At 63.2% G+C, this 17,547-nt stretch overlaps 3 protein-coding genes across 5 annotated transcripts; 1 reads left to right on the top strand and 2 right to left on the bottom strand.

Annotated features, from left to right (window-relative positions):
* The first annotated feature begins 712 nt into the window (after positions 1-712).
* Positions 713-3,306, top strand: LOC133750957 (insulin receptor substrate 1-like). The gene is made up of 2 exons (XM_062180740.1): positions 713-1,336; positions 1,546-3,306. The coding sequence occupies exons 1-2, from the start codon at positions 928-930 to the stop codon at positions 2,655-2,657; spliced, it is 1,521 nt and encodes a 506-aa protein (XP_062036724.1). The 5' UTR covers positions 713-927; the 3' UTR covers positions 2,658-3,306.
* A 128-nt stretch (positions 3,307-3,434) lies between these two features.
* SAP25 (Sin3A associated protein 25) lies at positions 3,435-4,938 on the bottom strand. Of its 2 annotated transcripts, none has more exons than XM_062179579.1 (6): positions 4,756-4,938; positions 4,496-4,633; positions 4,300-4,400; positions 4,058-4,189; positions 3,867-3,964; positions 3,435-3,788 (listed from the first exon to the last, which is right to left on the bottom strand). In XM_062179579.1, exons 1-6 carry the CDS (start codon positions 4,899-4,901, stop codon positions 3,495-3,497), a joined length of 909 nt encoding a protein of 302 aa, XP_062035563.1. In that variant the 5' UTR covers positions 4,902-4,938; the 3' UTR covers positions 3,435-3,494. The 2 variants fall into 2 exon arrangements, with proteins under 2 accessions (XP_062035563.1, XP_062035564.1); XM_062179580.1 differs by having other exon boundaries at positions 4,058-4,208; positions 4,496-4,590.
* A 173-nt stretch (positions 4,939-5,111) lies between these two features.
* LRCH4 (leucine rich repeats and calponin homology domain containing 4) lies at positions 5,112-17,514 on the bottom strand. Of its 2 annotated transcripts, none has more exons than XM_062179577.1 (18): positions 17,280-17,514; positions 13,669-13,813; positions 13,402-13,528; positions 13,159-13,264; positions 9,251-9,387; positions 9,019-9,131; positions 8,778-8,877; positions 8,485-8,575; positions 8,322-8,398; positions 8,148-8,209; positions 7,939-8,061; positions 7,786-7,854; positions 7,603-7,706; positions 7,408-7,491; positions 7,132-7,217; positions 6,809-6,946; positions 6,642-6,719; positions 5,112-5,468 (listed from the first exon to the last, which is right to left on the bottom strand). In XM_062179577.1, exons 1-18 carry the CDS (start codon positions 17,497-17,499, stop codon positions 5,364-5,366), a joined length of 1,965 nt encoding a protein of 654 aa, XP_062035561.1. In that variant the 5' UTR covers positions 17,500-17,514; the 3' UTR covers positions 5,112-5,363. The 2 variants fall into 2 exon arrangements, with proteins under 2 accessions (XP_062035561.1, XP_062035560.1); XM_062179576.1 differs by having other exon boundaries at positions 5,375-6,410.
* Positions 17,515-17,547: the final 33 nt, after the last annotated feature.

The raw sequence follows: 17,547 nt of genomic DNA, 5'->3' as shown, positions 1-17,547 counted from the left end.
CAAACCACTCAACATACAGGGGGAAAGGGAGACTGCCAGGGAGAGGTGCTTCTGTGACCAGTCTTTGGCCCTCCCAGGTAGCATTTCTGAGGCCGGGCTGGTGAGGGGCTGAGGGCACTGGGGAGGCTTGAAGGGGTACCCCTGGGAGATGGCAGGGTCCTGCTCCAAAAGGCTCTCTCGGCTACCTGGCTGGGATTCCGGCAGACTTGAGCTGTGAACACGGCTCAACCCGTAAATTTACTTATCCCAAGATGCCCCCTATCACTGCAAATCCAGGGAGAAACTGGACCTGCAGCTCAGAAATTGACCTAGCCCAGTGCTCAGTAGCCATGACTCGCAGGATTACTTGGAAGAAAGCACAGAGCCATCCCTGGGTGGGAAGAGGTACATAGAGACGGCCGCCTACAGAGAAGGGGGTGGGGGGCGCCGCTGGATCCTTCTAACAGCAGAGGCCGCGGCCACTGCCATCGCGAAGGACACGATGCCAATCACGCTTGCTTTCTGCACCGCCACGGGCTGTCCCTGCCTGCCCCGCCGCGGCCTTCCACCGCCCCCACAGTCAGTCAGCTGATTGGTAGAGACGCCCCCACACTCCCCGCCCTGCAAAGGATCCGGTCCCTGGGCGGAGGACGCCTCTCCTACACGTCCCGATTCAAATCCCGGAGCCTGTGTGTGCAGGGGTTAACCCCGCGGGGGTGGGGACCGCGAGAGGGGTCGGCCGAGGGAGGGGTGGGACGGGAGGCGGCGGCGGGTGGAGCTAAGGAGGCCTTAGGAGACCCGGGTGTCCCAGGAAGCCCGGCAGCCACCCGGGCACACTCAGTGCGCAGACCCCTTGCCCCACACTTGGAGTCGGGAGCCGGAGAGAAACGCTGGGAACTGAGACAGGTCGCAGCTGCCGGGTGGCCGCTGCCCCTCCTCTGGCCCGGGATGACGCCCGGAGGCGGCGGCGGCCCCACGGCCACCCCGGAGCCCCAGTCGGTCGACGTGCCCCTTGGCCCGCCGCTGCCCTGGGCTTGCCCGGCCGACGTGCGGCTCTGCGGCTACCTGCGGAAGCAGAAGTCCCAGCGCCGCCGCTTCTTCGCGCTGCGCACGGACCCGGCGCGCCTCGAGTGCTACGAGAGCGAGGAGAAGTTCCGCGCAGGCTTCGGGGGCCCCGCGCGCCCGCGGCGCAGCGTGAGCCTGGCAGGAGCGTGCACCATCAGCAAGCGCGCGGATGCGCGCCAGCGCCACTTGATCGTGCTCTACACGCGCGACAGCAGCCTGGGCGTGGCGGCGGCCAGCGAGGCTGAGCAGCAGGCGTGGTACAGCGCCCTGCTCGAGGTGCGCGCCGGCGCCGGTGAGGCCCGCACCCCGGGGCTGCGAGGCGGTGGTGGTGGTGGTGGTGGTGGTGGTGCGGGGGTTCCAAGGCTCCAGCACTGGGTTTACCCTGTCCTGCCCCTCCCCCAGGTCATCGAAAGTTCAAACTTTAAAGCGTTTGCTCGGGGCGCAGAGACTTCAACTTCTGGCCCCGTAACCCCCTGGTGACCAAGCCGGTTGTCTCTCCAGGTCCCAGCTCCCACGAGGACCCCGAGACCTGGTTCCTCGCTCCGTTCCAGGACGTCTGGCCCGTGACGCTGCGACCCAAAGGGCTGGGGCGGACACGAGGCCTGGGCAGCGGACGCTACCGCCTGTGTCTGGGTTCGGGGGCCCTGAGCCTGCTGCGGAAGCCTCGGGAGAGAGGCTCCCGGGACCCCCGGGCCTCCCCGCCGCCCGCCCTGCGCCTGTCCCTGCTCAGCGTGCGCCGCTGCGGCCACGCTGACTCTTTCTTCTTCCTGGAACTCGGCCGCTCGGCGCCCACGGGTCCTGGGGAGCTCTGGCTGCAGGCGCCCGACGCCGTGGTGGCCCAAAGCATTCACGAGACGGTCCTGGCCGCCATGAAGCGACTCGGGGGCAGTGCTGCGGGGGGCAGGGCTGAGCCACTGCCCAGAGATTCCCCGACGAGCGCCTCCAGACCGCCTATCTCCCGTCCTTTCGAGACCCCGGGCTCCCCTGCCCAGTCAAGCGGCCTGGGCCATCGGGAGTGCCTGGATGAGAGAGTGGAGCAGACAACTCTCAAGACCCTGGCGAGGCCAGGGACGGCGGCCTCCTACCCCAAGGGCTTAGATCCGGGCAGGGATTACATAAGCATGCGGGCAGGGAGGGACTACGAGCCCATGGCGGGCGGCGAGGCCGGCAGCTACGTGGTGATGGCGCCCCCAGGCCTCCAACAGGCCACCAACAGCGATGCTACCGGCCAGCCGCTCCAGGACCAGGGAGGCCCCGAATACGTGCCCATGAACCGCTTTCCTCCAGAGTCCGTTCCTTCTGGCGCGCTGCCCCATTCCCGCAAGTCCGGGGCTGGGAAGCCGGGATCCAGGCTCCCAGCTGCTCATCAAGGCATGGGGGGGAGCGGGGGCCCCGCAGGGGCTCAGCCGTGTTCGCTGCCGCCCTCAGAGCCGGCCGGGCAGTCCGCGTGCGTGCGGTATTCGGCCTCCGGTGATGCCCGAGTGGCTAGTGCCAGGCCAGAGTCCCGCGACGCCTGCCTCAACTATGTCGACCTGGACCTGGTGCCACCCCTAGCGGCGCGAGGGGGCGCCCCTAGGGCCGGCCCCCACAGCTATGCGTGCATAGAATTCTAGAATTTTCAGGAGGCCACAGTGAGGAGACACTGGCACCAGCCCTGCCCAGTCTCGCCGACAGGTGGGGGGCAGGGCATGGGGAAAAAGAACAAAGTTGCTAACGACCTCCTGCTCTGCGTCCAGACCCTCCCCCCACGCCACTGCCTCTGTCCTGGGCTGCTGTTCCTTCCAGCCATGGCGCCTAAGAAATCCTCAGGAGGAGGTTGGTTCCCCAAGAAGCTGGAGTCTTTTGAAGGAGAACATTCTAGAACCCTAATTCCACTGCCCCAGCTGCAAACTTGGCTTTCTGAGCTGGAGCTGTGGCCCTGTTTCTGCACAGTCTGCCCAGAATCACTGGGGACCTCACCTGGGGACCTCACCCATGGGCGACGCCTCCCATAGGAACCTGCCTGCCCACCCCCAACACCTGCAGCTCTTTCTTCTGAGCCAACCCCCACCCCCGCGCCCCTGCCCACGCCCAGGGGTCCCAGCACCACAGTGACAGGAACACCCAGGGGTCTCACACTAGTGTGCCCCCAGAAGCGGGGTGTCCCCTTACTGTCCTAGTGCAGGCCGTGGCCTCACACAATGGTTCTCCTAGCCAGCCTGTACTGGGGACCACCCACCCACCTGCCCACTCATTAAAAGCACCCTGCTTGCTCAGCCTAGAGACGGCTTGTGGATTCCTGCACCCTGTGTTGGGGGCTGTGGGGGGGCGACAAGAGTTTGAAGGGAAAGCAGCCAGCGATGTAGTAGAGGGGGCCAGAAAGCACAGGAAGCCTGTTTTGCAAGCCGACACTTTTATTGTCAACAGAACCTGTGTGGGGGAGTGGGGGGCTGGCTGTGCCCCCAGAGGGGCTATGGAAAATGGGGGCCTGGGGGCTGTGAATGAGATGGGGCTGTGCATCGAGAACAGCCCTGGCTACCACAGGGGCCTGCGTGGTGAGCGGCAGGGTTCAGGGGGCCCACAGGAAGAAGGGGAGCCTGCGAGGAGCTGGGTCGTGCCCCCTCCTGGCTCATCTGCAGCAGACCAGTGAGGGCTATCAGCTCGGGCCCGCTGAGCCAGGTGGTGGAGCGGCCCTGGGACTGGGTGGGGAGGACCCAGGAGGACATGATCGGGGGCGGGAGCAGCAGCCTCTGGGAGCTCATGACCTGAGGAGAGAAGAGGGTGAGTGTTTCCCCCAGGCCCTACAGGGAGGCTGGGAGGAGGCCAGAGGGGAAGGTGCTCACCTGCTGGGTGGCCTCCGACAGGTACAGGGGAACCCGTCGCCCCGGGGGCAGCAGAGGGTCTGAGAGAAAGAAATCTTCCCTGCACATCACTGGGAACCCTGCAGGAAGAAATCACTAGGGCAGCCCGGCTCCGGGGAGGGGGCAGGGACGTGCAGCATCCCCCAAGAGCTCGAGGGGCACGCGGGAAATACCTGAACCCCCGGGCACCTGCTCGCCACTCCAATGCCCTAGGCCAGGGACCAGGGGCCTGAGGCGCCTGCTGGAGCTGGCCTCATACAGCGGACAGAGCGACGGATGATACAAGGTCCGGTCTGAGAAGGTGCCTGACCCGCCACCGGCCCCCTGCGAAGGGGGCAGGAGAAATAAATGGGGCCTCAGCCACGGCCCAAGACACCCCTGCACGGGAGGCGGAGTCACCAGGCCCCCCACTCACCCACAGCAGCCCAGGTCCTGCTCGGGCCTGGTAGTTGGGGTCCCAGGGTGCCAGCAGGCTCATCCTTGAGGGGGCCACGTCCCAGGTCATCTGGTGGGAAACTGGGGGGCGGGGGGGGGGACTTGAAGGGATTAACGTGGGCCCAGAGGCACGAGAGCGCCTTGGGCCCGGTAGAGGCTGCCCACCTGGTGCCTACCTGGGGCTCCTGGGGCCTGCTCGAGAGCCAGGCCTGGCCGGGGCACCAGTCGCTCCGTCCGGATCCAGGAAGGACTGAAGGCCTGGGGCTGCAGGCTGCGGGCAGGGACAGAGATGCTCCAGGCCGCCAAAACTCTCCCTGGAGCCCAGCGGCAGGGCCACGGCCCCGGGGAATGGTCAGCGGGGATTTTCTCAACTTCAGGGACGGCGCTTCCACGCCTACGGAGGGTTCGTCCGCCCGTGGCTCCGGCCCAGCCTCACCTGTCCTGCGGGGGTGTTCCTAGCTCCCCTGGGGCCTCCTCTCCAGAACTCCAGGCCTCGCTCTGGTCACTGCCCCCCGAGGGGCCTGGCTCCTCCTCCGACGCCTCCTCGCTCGCGCCCCACGGGGGAGACGTCCACGGCAACATGCCGCGTGTGAGGAGCGCAGGGCGGCCCGGCCCTGCCCTCAGGGAGCCCCAGGCCTCGCCGCCACGCCGCGCCCTGGGCGTCTCCCCGCCACGTGGCGCGCGCTTCCGCCGGCCTCCCGCGGGCGCCCCCTGGCGACGGGGGTCTGCGCGCCCCGCCCCGCCCCGCGCGGCCGCCGCGAGCCGGAGCAGGTGCCGCCCCTCCTTGGGACGCGCGGCTGCGTAGACATGCTCACACCTGAGGCCAGCCTAGAGGGCTTCCGCTTTCTTTTTATTGCGCTCGACACAGTATCCATCGCCCGGTCTTCCACCCAGACATTCGCGGCACCTGCAGGCGTTCAGCCCCGCGGGCCCACATGTGCCCAGGCCGCCCTTACAAGTCCTTGTAAGGGAGCAGAGCCCAGATGCATCTCCTGTGTCCCGAGGGTCTCCAGCGGCTCTGGCCCCGCGCCCCTACCTCCACCCCTAAGACCTTTCCAGCAGTGCGTGGACGACAGCAGCGATGTGGGGGAGGCCCCTTCCCGGGGCCCCCTCCTCTTCCAGGATGTGGTGGGGCTGGCACAGGGACTCCTGGGGGGGAGGGGCCCAGATTAAGTTCCCCCTCATCACCCCCTCCACAGCTCTCCTGCCAGACAAGGTGCAGGTAGGAGGCCAAAGTTCCGGGGCGACGCGTGCGCCCACCACACGGGGACAAACAGGACACGAGGAAGCCGCCAGTGGGTAACAGAAAGGGGGCGACACAGACGACAAGGCTCAGGGGCAGGAGCGGCTGTCATTTCCACAGGGAAATGCTGGGGCCCGCAGGCTGGCACATGGAGCACAGGGGCGTGCGTGCACGCGTGCACACACACACACACATACATACATACACACACAGAGGCAGCCACGGTCTGTACAGTTTATACAAAGAGACAGGGACCCGCGGGGCCCCCTCATCCCCTACAAATATAGAGTTCTCTCTACAAAATAGAGATAATTTAGCCCCCATAGCAGCCAGTGGGGGGAGGAAGGGAGGATGCAAGACGAGGAAAAGATCCAAGCTCCTGCCCCCCACCCCGGGGGGGGGACCAGAGGCGGGGGCAGGAGAGGGCACGAAGGCACCATCAGCTCTGAGGGAGAGGGGCTACAGGAGTGGGGCCAGAGGCGGGGGGCCCAGGGTCTGGGGGTACCAGAGTGGGGCCTCTGAGGTCAGTGTTTGTGAAGGGGTACACTAGTGTCTTTGGTAGGGGCTGAAGGCACCGCTGGTGGGGAGCCAGGAGCAGGAGTCTTATAAATAGAAAGAGGGCGGGCACAGGGAGGGGGTGACTTCCGGTCCTAGGAGCCCAGGAACCGAGTGTAGACGACATAGAGCAGCAGCATGAGGGCCATGTAGAAGAAGACGAAGCCGCCCAGACCAGAGGGGGGCCAGAGGGGTGGCGGGGCCTTGCCCCCCAACCGCTTCACGGCCTCCAGTGTGGTCCGCAGCCCCCGGGCGGTGCCCTGGAGGAGATCCGAGGGCGAGCACAGGTCAGCCTGGGAAGGGAGGGCAGGGCAGGTGGACAAGGACAAAGGACAGCCGTCAGCAGCAGCACAGCCGGACAGCCCTTCCCGCCCCCACCCTCACGTGCCAGGCAGAGCCGCGCCAACATGCAGACGTGCGGGCAGGGGCATGCTGACATGCTTCCTTTGGAGCAGACACCCCTGTGAACAGAACCCCACCCGCATGCAGCCCAGGGCACCGCCACCCTTCAATGGCCCCCCTACCTCAGGCACCCCCATTTTCCGACAGGCTTCTAAGAAGCTCTCCACATTCTTCCGAGACTTGAGGGCACTGAGTTTTGGCTGGGGGTGGGCAAGAAAAGCAAAGATCAGGGAGCAGCCGCAGGAGCTCCCGCCCCAGCCCCCATTTCCGCCCGCAGGCCCCCGCTGACCACAGCAGGTGAGGGCACGTGGATGAAGGGCACAGAGCGGGGCCGCAGCTGGTTGGCCAGCTGGCAGAGGATGACCCCGCTGCCCAGAGCCTCGGCCAGGTCCTCAGGCAGGGGCCGCTGCAGCCGAGACTCAAGGACCTGGAAGCCAGAAGGAAGAGCCGGTCAGGGTCGACGAGGAACTCGACCCTGTTCCTTTCCACCCTCAGGAGAGGTAGCAGGGTGGGCAGAGTGGGTGTCGAGGGAGGCCTGGGTCCCAGAGAAGGACGCTGGAGGAGCCCCCGCCACAGCCAGGCCCTGCCCACGCAGGTCCCACCTCTGCCCACCTGGCGCAGCTGACCCATGAGCTCCTTCTCATCTGGAACCTGGGGGGCTGACCGAGGTCTCAAGACAGAGTCCGGTGAGGAGGGGCCTGAAAGGAAAAGGAGGACGTGGTGGCTGTCTCCACTGCTCCCCCAGCGTACGGCACCCACGCCTCCTGCATCTCAGGACGACAGGTCAGACAGCTCCCAGACCCGGGGTTAGTACTGGCCAGTGTCAGGTCAGCGCCAGGACAGCGCTGGGGGCCGGGGCGGGGGAGGGGAAAGGGACAGGGAACCCACCTGAGCCACTCTGGGAGGAGGAACGGAAGAGAAAGCTGTTTGGTCTCTGAATGGAGCCAAGTGGCCGGGGAGCAGGTGCTGTCACTGGGAGCCAGGAACAAGGGCAGGTGAGAGAGGTGTCCCCGCAGTGTCCCACTCTCCCCTCAGGCCACCAGGTCCCAGCCCTCCCCCCTCCTCCCCAAATCTGTGTCCTACCTGGTCCAGCTGCAGGGAGGGGCTCCTGGGAGGCAGGGGCAGGTGCAGGGGCTCCCTGCCCCCCTGGAGCTCCCAGTTGGGTGGCACTGGACTTGGGTGGGCCACTGAGGAAGACAGAGCAAGGGACTCAGGGACTCGTCAGGGGAAGCGTGTGTGGGGACAGGACGCGGGGAGGAGACCTACTTGAAGGTGGCCTGCGTGGACGAGGCAACAGCAGCTCCGCCGGCAGCCCTGGTCCCTGGCTTCAGGAAACTGGAAGAGGCAGGAGAGGTGCGGTCAGCTCTGCGGGCAGAGCCCCGACCCGGGCAGAGCCGCCCATTCCAGCAGCGGCCGCACCTGTCCTTCCGGGGGGCGCCCCACGGCCCGCCCTGCTGCTGCTGCTGCTGCCTGCGCTCCCGCTCCTGCCACAACTGCAAGGTGTCTGGGCGCCGCCGCTCCTCTCCGGCCGGCTCCTCTCGCCTGCGGGGGCAGAGGGGATCAGAGAGGTAGACCGGGCCGGGGACGGAGAGGGCACTGGGGGCTGTGGCGGGAGGGGCTCGGGGTACCTGCTGCTGGGCGCCCTCTCCCCGTCCCCTGCCACAGGGCTGAATTCAGGCGGCCGCTGCTCCTGAAGAGAGAACAGTAGAGAGGCTGAAGAAAGGCCCAGCCCCCAGGCCTGCGGCGTGTCCCTCCCCCCGCCGCTACCCCTCTCCTGGCAGAGGCCAGGGGTGGCCCCTCACCTCAGCAGAGCCTCGCTCTTCGTCCTCCCCAGGGACGTGGCTGTCAATGAAGTCCATCTGCTCAGGGTCTGCATCGGCTGCAGGGGCCAGGGCTCATCAGCAAGAAGACAGAGGCCTTGGGGCCTCATACCGCCCCCGCCCCCACCCCCGCCCCACTCCTCACCAGAACCATCCTCCCTCCGTTCTCTGGGCCCCCGAGGCTCCCGCGCCAGTTCTGAGATCCGGAAAGACAGCTCCGAAAATTCATCTGTCGACTGTACGAGACAAAGAGAAGAGCTGGGAGATGGCCTCTCTGCAGTGCCGGGGACCACAGGGGCTCGGGGCCTACCGGGTGCTATCTCTCAGGGACTGCGATGGGGGTCAGCAGCCGAGCCAGTCCTACTCCAGCCACCTCTCACTCGGAGGTTTTGTCCCCAGGGCTGATACCCCCAATCTCCTTGGAAAAGGGACCCTTACCTCATTTCCAGACCACCTCTTGCTGCCACTGTCGACGCTGTGGAAGCCTGAGTCCAGCCCACCATCGTACCGACGTCCCGGAAACAAATCTTCCGCAGGGCTGGGGCCAGCCAAGGAGATGTGGTCAGCCCATGGGGGGCAGCAAGCAACCCCTCAGCCTCCCCTGGAAACCAGTGGGTCCCTGGTGCCGGGAAGGGGCAGGAAGTAGCCAAGGGCTCCCTTCCTTCCACCAAGGACTTACCAGGGACTGAAACTCGGGGGACGGGAAGGGGCCAAGTCCCCCAGGGCAGCCACACGCCGCCCAGCCTCTGTTGAGAGGTACTTGAATATGTGAAGTTTGCCCTTCAAGCAGATCTAAATGAGGAAGCACAGGTGGGGAGTGAAGGAAGGTGGCTCCCCTGAGCCTGCAGGGCTGCCAAAAGGGATCCTCCCACCCTCAGCTCCTGCCCCAGGGTCCCCGGGCCACAGCTCACCTGGGCAGGTGGGCTCTGCAGGGGGTTGCTATCCAGCAGAACGACCTGCAGGTGCCTGAGACGGCAGAAGGAGACCGGGATGCGGGAGACACGGTTACAGGAGAAGTCCAGGCGGACGAGAGGAAGGTCCCCCAGCTCTGGGGGCGAGTGAGGGAGAGTCAGGAGCAGGACCGAGGACGGCTCGCTTCCTCGCCTGCTGCTCTGGTCACTCCTGGGTCCATCACAGCCTCTGCCCAGGCTGTCTCAGGTCACGCCCAAGCCCATGACCCCCCTGCTCCTCTTCCCACTCACATCTGTACCTTCAGAGCTGAACATCTCCCATACCGGGTACCCCGACTCCCACGCCCACCCCAGCCCTCTTCTCTTTGCCTGCCCTTCCATACTGAACCAACCCTGAAATCCTGTAGTGACGGCACAAGACACAAACCCAGCTGTGAGTCCCCCTGCTCCACAGCCTCCCAGGGCAGGCAGCCAGGGCTGTGGGGTTGAGTGGGTTCTGTCTTGTCCCAGTGCCCCCAGGACCAGCCAAGCCCTGCAGCCTGGGCAAGGCTCTTCCTGCCCAGCGGGGAGCCTTTCACTACTTCTCACAGGCTGTCTGGATTCAGGGCAGCCCTGCACAGAAGCCAAAGCACAGCTCCCGAGCGCAGCGTGGTCCACTCCCGTCTCCCACTTCACTGGCCACCCCTCCAGTCCCTCAGCTTCTGGGCCTTTCTACATCCTGTTCGCTCAGCTGGGAGAATCTGTTTTCCTACCCAGGCACCTTTTAGGGTTCAGTTCCAGTGTCACCTCTTCCATGACCCTTTCCAGACACCTCAGGTTCATGGAATTCATAGGTCCCTCTCTGTCCTCAGGACATTCTGATTGGATCTCTTTCTATGGCCCACAGAGAACCCTGATCAAATGCTTACTTGGACCCTTACTGCAATGGTTGGAGGGTTCATTCCCCAATTTCATGCATTGGAAAGTCAATCCCCAAATCCTGTGTTAATGGTATTTGGAGGTGAGCCCTCTGGGAATGACCAGGCACAGAAGGCTCTGTCCTCAAGACTGGATTAATCCACGCATGGATTAGTGGCTTATGGGTACTGAGGCAGTAGCTTGGTATAAAAACAAGCTCTCTCTGGCTTGTTTCTGTCTCACTTGATTATAAAAGCTGTTTCTGGCCTGCCTGGATGCCCTCTGCAGTGCTGACACAGCACGTGGCCCTCACCAGAAGCTGAGCAGATGCCAGTGCCACACTCCGACTTTCCAGCCTCCAAACTCGTTAGCCAAATAAACTTCTATTCCTTATAAATTACTCGGCCTCAGGTACTTTGTTGTCGCAGTGGAAAATGCGTTAAGGCACCTGCTGACCGGGAAGGAAGCAGGCAGAAAGAGGCGGTGGGGCAAGTAGAGAAAACGGATGACCCCCTAACTCCCTGTGTGACAGCAAACCACAGCAATGCCTTCTCAGGTCCTGCTTCCCCCTCCCCAATCCGCTCTCTCTCAGAAGGCCACTGACCCCGTCAGCCGAACAGGGCCACTCTCCTGCCAGAGTTAAGTGGCATCACAAGTCTTTCTGATGAGGCAGACCTCAGAAACTGGATGTCCAAGGGGTTATTCTAAAGGAATAGTAAAAGGGGGCTGGCGCTGTGGCATAGCAGGGTGAGCCGCCGCCTACAGTGCCGGCACTGCCCAAATGGGCACCAGTTCAAGTCCCAGCTGCTCTACTTCCAATCTGGCTCTCTGCTGTGGCCTGGGAAGGCAGGAGAGGATGGCCCAAGTCCTGGGGTCCTTGTGCCTGTGTGAGAGACCTGGGGGAGGCTCCTGGCTTCGGATCAGCACAGCTCCGGCCATTGCAGCCAGTTGGGGAGTGGACCAGTGGATGGACGGCCTCTCTCTCCCTCTCTCTCTCTGCCTCTCCTTCTCTCTCTGTGTAACTCTTTCAAATAAGAGGATAAATCTTAAAAAAAAAAAAAAAAAAATAGCAAAGGGATATTGTAACACAAGTTCCAACCCCCAGCTCCCCGTTAATTTGCAAATGTAAAAAACAATTTTGCCTCTTCCGAGTTCCGTGTACAAAAAGTCTCCATGCAGCTATGCCCGGACTGCTGGCCACTCCATTCTGGACTCCCACACATGAGCGGCCCCAAGAAAGTCTTCCTTCTTGCATGGAGCCTCCTTCTTGAGGCTTTTGGTTAGGATTTTCGCTGCATTCAAGGGGCATTAGCTGCTGTGCCCCTATTGATGCTCACACACTCCCCTCCTGTCCTTCAAAGCCAAGTCTGCTCTCTTCGGCATGGCACCAGGCCCCTCCTGCCCCGCCCTGGCCTGCCTTCTACGGCATCTGTGCTAGCCCTGCTCCTACCACCTGCAGTGGACAGTCCTCTGCCTGGACGCGGGAGGCGGGGATGCTCCGTAGAGGCCTGCTCCTGCCGTGCCGCTGCCCCCAGGGGTCTTAGCTGCCCTGGCTCTGTCAGGATCCTGCACTAACATTTCCCTAAGAATGTTTGTTTCTCTCCACTAAGCCATTAAACCCTGAAGAGTTGGCCCTAGTCATATCACCCACATCTCCCCAGCTCCCACCTAAACATGGAGGCGCACACAGCAACCCTGGGAAGAAAAAAGGCAGCAGGGGCTAGCACACATTGGCGGCACAATTAGCTGGCTCAGGTGGCGCTGCCGGGGCTCCGGCATGCAGCCCCCACGGAGGCGGCGGCGTGGGGCATCAGCTGACTCAGGGACTCGGCTATCAGAGAGCTCCGGTGGGATCAGCAGTGACGCTGGGTGACCTCACAGGCCCCTTCCGCACAGAGCCAGCGCGCTCACACACTGCCTTTTCCGTGCCAGCTTGCACATTTATAAAACAGACTGAAGAATCCACACCTTACCAGCCTCAGGAAGTTCTTATGGTGAAGATCAAATACATTCGTTTACAGTTTGTTTTATATACTGCAAGACCCTGGGTAACTAAGCCATGATTCATCCTTGAAGACTCTCCAAGGCTGATGCACTGTTATCCACCAAATGCTTGGCTCCCCTCAAAGTTCTTTTTTTAATGCACATTTTTTTTATAACTTATTTATTTATTACTTGAAAGGCAGAGTTACAAAGAGGCAGGGAGAGAAAGAGAGAGAGAGAAAGGTCTTCCATCCGCTGATTCACTCCCCAAATGGCCAGAACAGCTGGAGCCGGGCCTATCTGAAGCCAGGAGCCTGGAGCTTCTTCTAGGTCTCCCACGTGGGTGCAAGGGCCCAAGCACTTGGGCCACCTTCTACTGCTTTCTCAGGCCATAGCGGAGAGCTGGATCAGAAGTGGAACAGCTGGGACTTTACCCGCTATACCACAGCACCAGCTCCCACTCAAAGTCTTACACTGAAATGACGCCCATGGGGTGGGCACTTAGTATGGCAGTTAAAACGCCACTGGGGTACCCAATCCCACATCAGAGTGCCTGGATCTGAGACCAGCTTCCTGGTCATGCAGACCCCGGGAAGCACTGGGTGATGGCTCAAGTCCCTGGGCCCCTGGCACTCACACGGGACATTCAGGTTGCGTTCCCAGCTTTGGTCTGACCCAGCACGGATTGTTGCAGGCAAGGGAGTGAACCAGTGGCTGGGAGATCTGTCTCTTTCTCTCACTGTTTCTCTGCCTTTCAAAAATGAGTAGAAATTTTTAGAAAGACAGAAACTGTAACCCCTAAAGGGATGGCATTAGGAGGTGTGGCTTCTGGGAAGCTATTTAGGTCACTAGCGTGGAGCCCTCAAGAAAGCCCGTGAGGGCAGGAAGTCAGCAACCCAGACGGGGCCTCTGCCAGAACCGGACCACCTGGCCCCTGATCCTGGACTCCCAGCTTCTAGAAACGTGAGCAGCAGACTTCCGCCGGCTACAAGCCACCCCGCCGACAGCCCTCTGCCCTGGTCCCTTACCATCGGGCAGGGTGCTGAGCTGGTTCCTCCGGACATTGAGATCCCGCAGGGAAGAGAGGCCGCACAGTTCCACGGGGAGGGACTGCAGCTCGTTGCTGCTCACGTCCTGCGACCGCGAAGGGGGCAGGGAGAGACCCCTCAGAAACTGCCCTCCGTCCCTGGCCACGCCTCCCCCGGCTTCCCCGAGGCGGCCCTGGTGCCTGGCCGCACAGCCCCTCTCCTCGCTCTGCTCCCCATCCTTACGAGCTGTCGCAGGCTTCCCAGGGCGCCCACGTCAGGAGGCAGGGCCCCCAGCTTGTTGTTGCTGACAATGAGCACCCGCAGGGGCAGCTGGCAGATATAGGGTGGCAGCGACGACAGCTGGTTTCGGCTGCAGGAGGGAGAAAGGCAGTGGGCTCACTCCCCGGGCATAGTGTCCGGCTCTGCCCTCCTCTCAGAGTCACCAGCAGGGTCACTCGGGACACTGCGCCTTGGTCCTGGAGGCTGAGAAGGACAAGGTCCCCACCCTACCTGAGGTTGAGGTAGGTGAGGGCTGTGAGATTCCCCAAGGCCGGGTTCAGGCATCTCAGGCAGTTGTGGTAGAGGCTCAGGCCCTCCAGGGACACCAGCTGGCATGCTGCCTCCGGCACCTCGGGAAACCGGTTCCGGGACAGGTCTGGGGGAGGCAAGTGGAAGACAGGTCAGGGGGCAGCTGCAGAAAGAGCCAGCCCTGGACAGAAGGGCCTGGAACTTCATCTGAACCAGCTGCCCAGCTCTCTGCCCCCAGACCTACAGAAACCTGTGCTCCTGGGAGAAATAACAAAGCCTTGGGCAGCCTGAGCATCTTCTGAGCATGACCAGGGTGCCAAGGGCATGACAAAGGACTTGGGGTCACTGAGCTAGAAAAGCTCAGACTTGGGAGAGAGGAATACGCCCCAAACACCGTCTTCAGACGCACAGCTGTCCTGCAAGGGAGGACCGTTCTGTCACCTTGGTGGCTCCCATCCATCCAAAACGCCAGGGAGCTGGAAGCAAAAAGTCAAGGAGGGTTGGTGCTCCGGGGGCCGGCACTATAGCATAGCAGGCTAAGCCATCGCCTGCAGTGCTGCCATCCCATATGGTCACCAGTTCAAGTCCTGGCTGCTCCACTTCCAATCCAGCTCCCTGCTATGGCCTGAGATAGCAACAGAAGATAGCCAGGTCTTTGGGCCCCTGCACCCATGTGGGAGACCGGGAAGAAGCTCCTGGCTCCTGGCTTTGGATCATCTCAGCTCTGGCTGTTGGGGCCATCTGGGGAGTCAATCAGCAGAGAGAAGAGCTTTCTCTCTATCTTTCCCTCTCTAACTCTGCATTTCAAATAAATTAATTAATCAAAAAAGAAAAAAGAAGGTTGGTGCTCAGGAGAGAACCGTGAGCTCACGGGCTGGGAGGCCCCCATATGGAAAACCCCTAAGGCAGGACTCATCCCCTCAGGGGCCCTTCCTCCCGTTATGGATGGAGAATGCAAAGGTCGCTAAGCCTGGCTGCAGAGACAAGTATGGCCCTGACACTGACAACAGTCTTTCTCCAGCTCCAAGGGACCAGGAAGCCCCAGATTCCCAGGGACGGGGTGGGGGTGGGGGACAAGGAGGCCCGGCTGAGCTGGAAGCTGAGCCTTTAGGTGGCCCCTCTGGGTTCCCCTGCCCCAGGCCTGGCCTTCTCGCCCTCCTGCCAGCCCCATCAGCCTCCTTTTACTCCCTTCCTTACTGCCCCGGAGCCTCAAGAGCTGCGCACCTCTGTGTGCACCTTCAGCAAGGCGAGCAGTGGAGGGGGTGACAGAGGCCATGACCACCCCCACCCCAGCCAGCATCTCGCTGTCCCATGCCAGGAGGCAGGCCTTGGGGTCCTCGCCAGTGCGGACACACTGACCGTCCAGGTCTCCAGAGGCCCGCGTTTGTTTCCTCTACGCAGCCTGTACTGGGAGGGGCCCTCAGCCTGCTGCGGGAAGTCCCAGGCGACAGAACTTGGGTGAGCTTCTTCAAGGGCCCTCCTCAGGGAGGGGCGAGCCCAAGCTGGTGTGTGTGGGGAGGGAGGGGGGAGCTGGGGTATATCCCCCAAGGAAATGAGTCTTGTGACAGGAAACACAGTACAGACAACCCGCGTGCTGGGCCCTGTGCTCGCCGAGGTGGCTCACGGGCGCTGCTGTCGCTGTCTCTGCCCTAGCCCTGGTGCACACAGACAGGAGACCCAGCAGCAGAAGTCAGTTCCGGAGAAGGTGGGAGGGCTGCATCTGGTCTCCCCACCCGCGCCCTCCACCTGCCTGCTTTCTCTGTCCACAACTGTGTTTGCGTGTGCGCTCGTGGGTGAAGAGGCCAAGTTCGGATGGGGCGAGCAGAGGCGGGGGCAAAAGCTAGGAGCGGAAGGGAGCCCGGGCTGGAGGAGGCAGGGCACAGGGGCACAGGATGTGGTCTGTGAGAGAAGGAGCCACACTTCTCCTTTGCTGGAGGCACCCCTCCCCCCCTCCCCCAGGGAACAGAGTCCAGGGGATATCAGGACTGGCCCCCAGGGAGACGAGCAGGGATGGCGGAGGAGGGTGTTCAGAGTGGCTGGGGCAGCGGAGCACGGAGGCCTCCCGTCTGGGTGGTGGGCAAGGAGCCGTGCGGGACGGGGTATGGGCAGCTCTGTGTTTGTGTCACTTCCCCTTTCTGCACCCAGCCATGAGTGCCCTGCGTGGGGAGGGGCACGGAGGAGAGCGTTCTGGACACGAGATGGACCCCACCTGGTCTCGAACCTGGGCCCCAAAGGGCTAACTGCTGGGGATTCTCAGGAAGCTGGGACCTCCCCAGTGAGCACACAGAAGCATCTGCTGCACCCAGAGCCGGAATGCTGGGGGGGGGGGGGGGCGGGAGCTGGGAGTTCTGGGTAGTTTTCCCCAAGAGTCCACTCACTGAGCCAGAGCCCTGAGGAAGTAAAGAATAACATTTGGTCTTTGTCAAAAAACAAGCGAGGGGGAGGGGCGAGTGTCACACAGCTGCTGAGGTCAATCTGGAGCTGGGGGTTAGGTGGGGGGGCAGGACTGAGGGATGGGAACAGCTCCTGGGGCTCACCCCGCTCCCCAACTGCACAGCGAGCAAGGCAAGCGGAGAGGCGGAAAGGGCGACAGTGTGTCCAGGCCTGCCCGACGCGTGCAGGTGAGCCGGCACCTGCAGGAGAAGCACCGCGCTCCTCCGTCCAGCCCCACGAGGGAGGCCTCTTCACACCCCAGCAGGGAATGCGGGCCTCCGCCCTGATCCTGGTCCCCGCCCCCCAGCTGCCAGCGCCAGATCAGAGGCTGCGTCCTGGGCAGCTGTGGCCTGACTCACCTGTCACGGCAGAGTCTCCCACCCCCTAGCACCAACAGGCACGAGGGTGGAGGGGGAGCCCTGCGCTGGCCCGGCACTGCCAGCCCTCCCTCCGCTCAGCCACTGCCTCAGTTCCTCCCCCTAGGGAAAGCAGAAACTGCCATGGGAATTCCAGGATACCTATGAAGTCACAGGCCCCGCAGTGACCTCAGAGCGCGGGGACAAGGAAAAGCCTCGGACGAGGGCTCGGGCAAACAGGCGGAAGAGCTCAGGGAGAAGAGAGTGAGGGGAGCCCGGAGATGTGCTCCTTTCCCATTGGCTGGCGGGGGACCTTGGTGGGCGGGACCCCGGCAAAGCAAGCAGATGCATCAGGTGGTCCGGGACCACCATGCACGCCAAGGGGGTGCCCGGGGCTGCTCGGATCTCGGTGAAAAGGGGGCAGGAGTTGCAGAAGGAATGGTTAGAGGAGCTCGCGGAGGCTGCTTTATGGAACGAGGTGGAAGGTCATGCAAATGAGCCAACCAGGTGAGGGGCGGGACCCTCCTACAGGTGCGCAGATATGCAAATAAAGCGAGTGCCTGACAACGCAAGGCCCGAGACGCTGGGCGTCCAGTGCAAACGAGGAAAGTGTCCACTGTCTAAGGGGTCCTACAACGGGGAGGGGGTGTTCGCAGGCCGATGTCACTCGGGAGCCGCGGGGGGCCCCCGACAGCCAGGTGAAGGGGCGGGCTGGGCTCCCGGAGGGGCGGGGCAAGAGTGGGGGCGAGGCTATGCAAATGACGGTCCCCGTCGGACCCGGGGCCCGGGGTCCGAGCCACTCACCAGCCTGGGTGATGTCGGACAGGTCGTAGCTGCGGGCCGCGCCCCGGGGGAAGTGCTTCAAGCGCCGGTTAGACAGGTTCAGGGTCCCGGTGGCCACGGCCTCCTCTAGGGCCCGCTCTGCACTGCGGCTCCCGGGCAGACCGGGAGACCCTGGCACGGAGATCGTGGCCGTCGCCTCCTCACCCCCGGCGGCGAGTGGGGCCGCTACCGCCGCCGCCATCCGCTCCCGGCGGCTCCCGCGGCCTGACTGACGGGACCGGCCGTCCCT

This window comes from Lepus europaeus, chromosome 21 (genome assembly GCF_033115175.1).
Source record: "Lepus europaeus isolate LE1 chromosome 21, mLepTim1.pri, whole genome shotgun sequence".
Taxonomy (NCBI): domain Eukaryota; kingdom Metazoa; phylum Chordata; class Mammalia; order Lagomorpha; family Leporidae; genus Lepus; species Lepus europaeus.
This window is presented reverse-complemented; position numbering and strand designations above follow the sequence as displayed.

What these genes read in the sequence shown, in the direction of transcription:
- SAP25 (XM_062179579.1), bottom strand. Translation starts at nt 4,901, where the DNA reads ATGTTGCCGTGGACGTCTCCCCCGTGGGGCGCGAGCGAGGAGGCGTCG. An exon ending in GCAGGTGCCCGGGGGTTCAG is followed by an intron (nt 3,965 to 4,057) that starts GTATTTCCCGCG and finishes TTCTTCCTGCAG; the next exon opens with GGTTCCCAGTGATGTGCAGG. An exon ending in TGTCGGAGGCCACCCAGCAG is followed by an intron (nt 3,789 to 3,866) that starts GTGAGCACCTTC and finishes TTCTCTCCTCAG; the next exon opens with GTCATGAGCTCCCAGAGGCT.
- LRCH4 (XM_062179576.1), bottom strand. Translation starts at nt 17,499, where the DNA reads ATGGCGGCGGCGGTAGCGGCCCCACTCGCCGCCGGGGGTGAGGAGGCG. An exon ending in CTCACCTACCTCAACCTCAG is followed by an intron (nt 13,529 to 13,668) that starts GTAGGGTGGGGA and finishes TCCCTCCTGCAG; the next exon opens with CCGAAACCAGCTGTCGTCGC. An exon ending in GGAAAATGGGGGTGCCTGAG is followed by an intron (nt 6,411 to 6,641) that starts GTAGGGGGGCCA and finishes CTCCCTTCCCAG; the next exon opens with GCTGACCTGTGCTCGCCCTC.
- LOC133750957 (XM_062180740.1), top strand. Translation starts at nt 928, where the DNA reads ATGACGCCCGGAGGCGGCGGCGGCCCCACGGCCACCCCGGAGCCCCAG. An exon ending in CGAGGTGCGCGCCGGCGCCG is followed by an intron (nt 1,337 to 1,545) that starts GTGAGGCCCGCA and finishes TTGTCTCTCCAG; the next exon opens with GTCCCAGCTCCCACGAGGAC.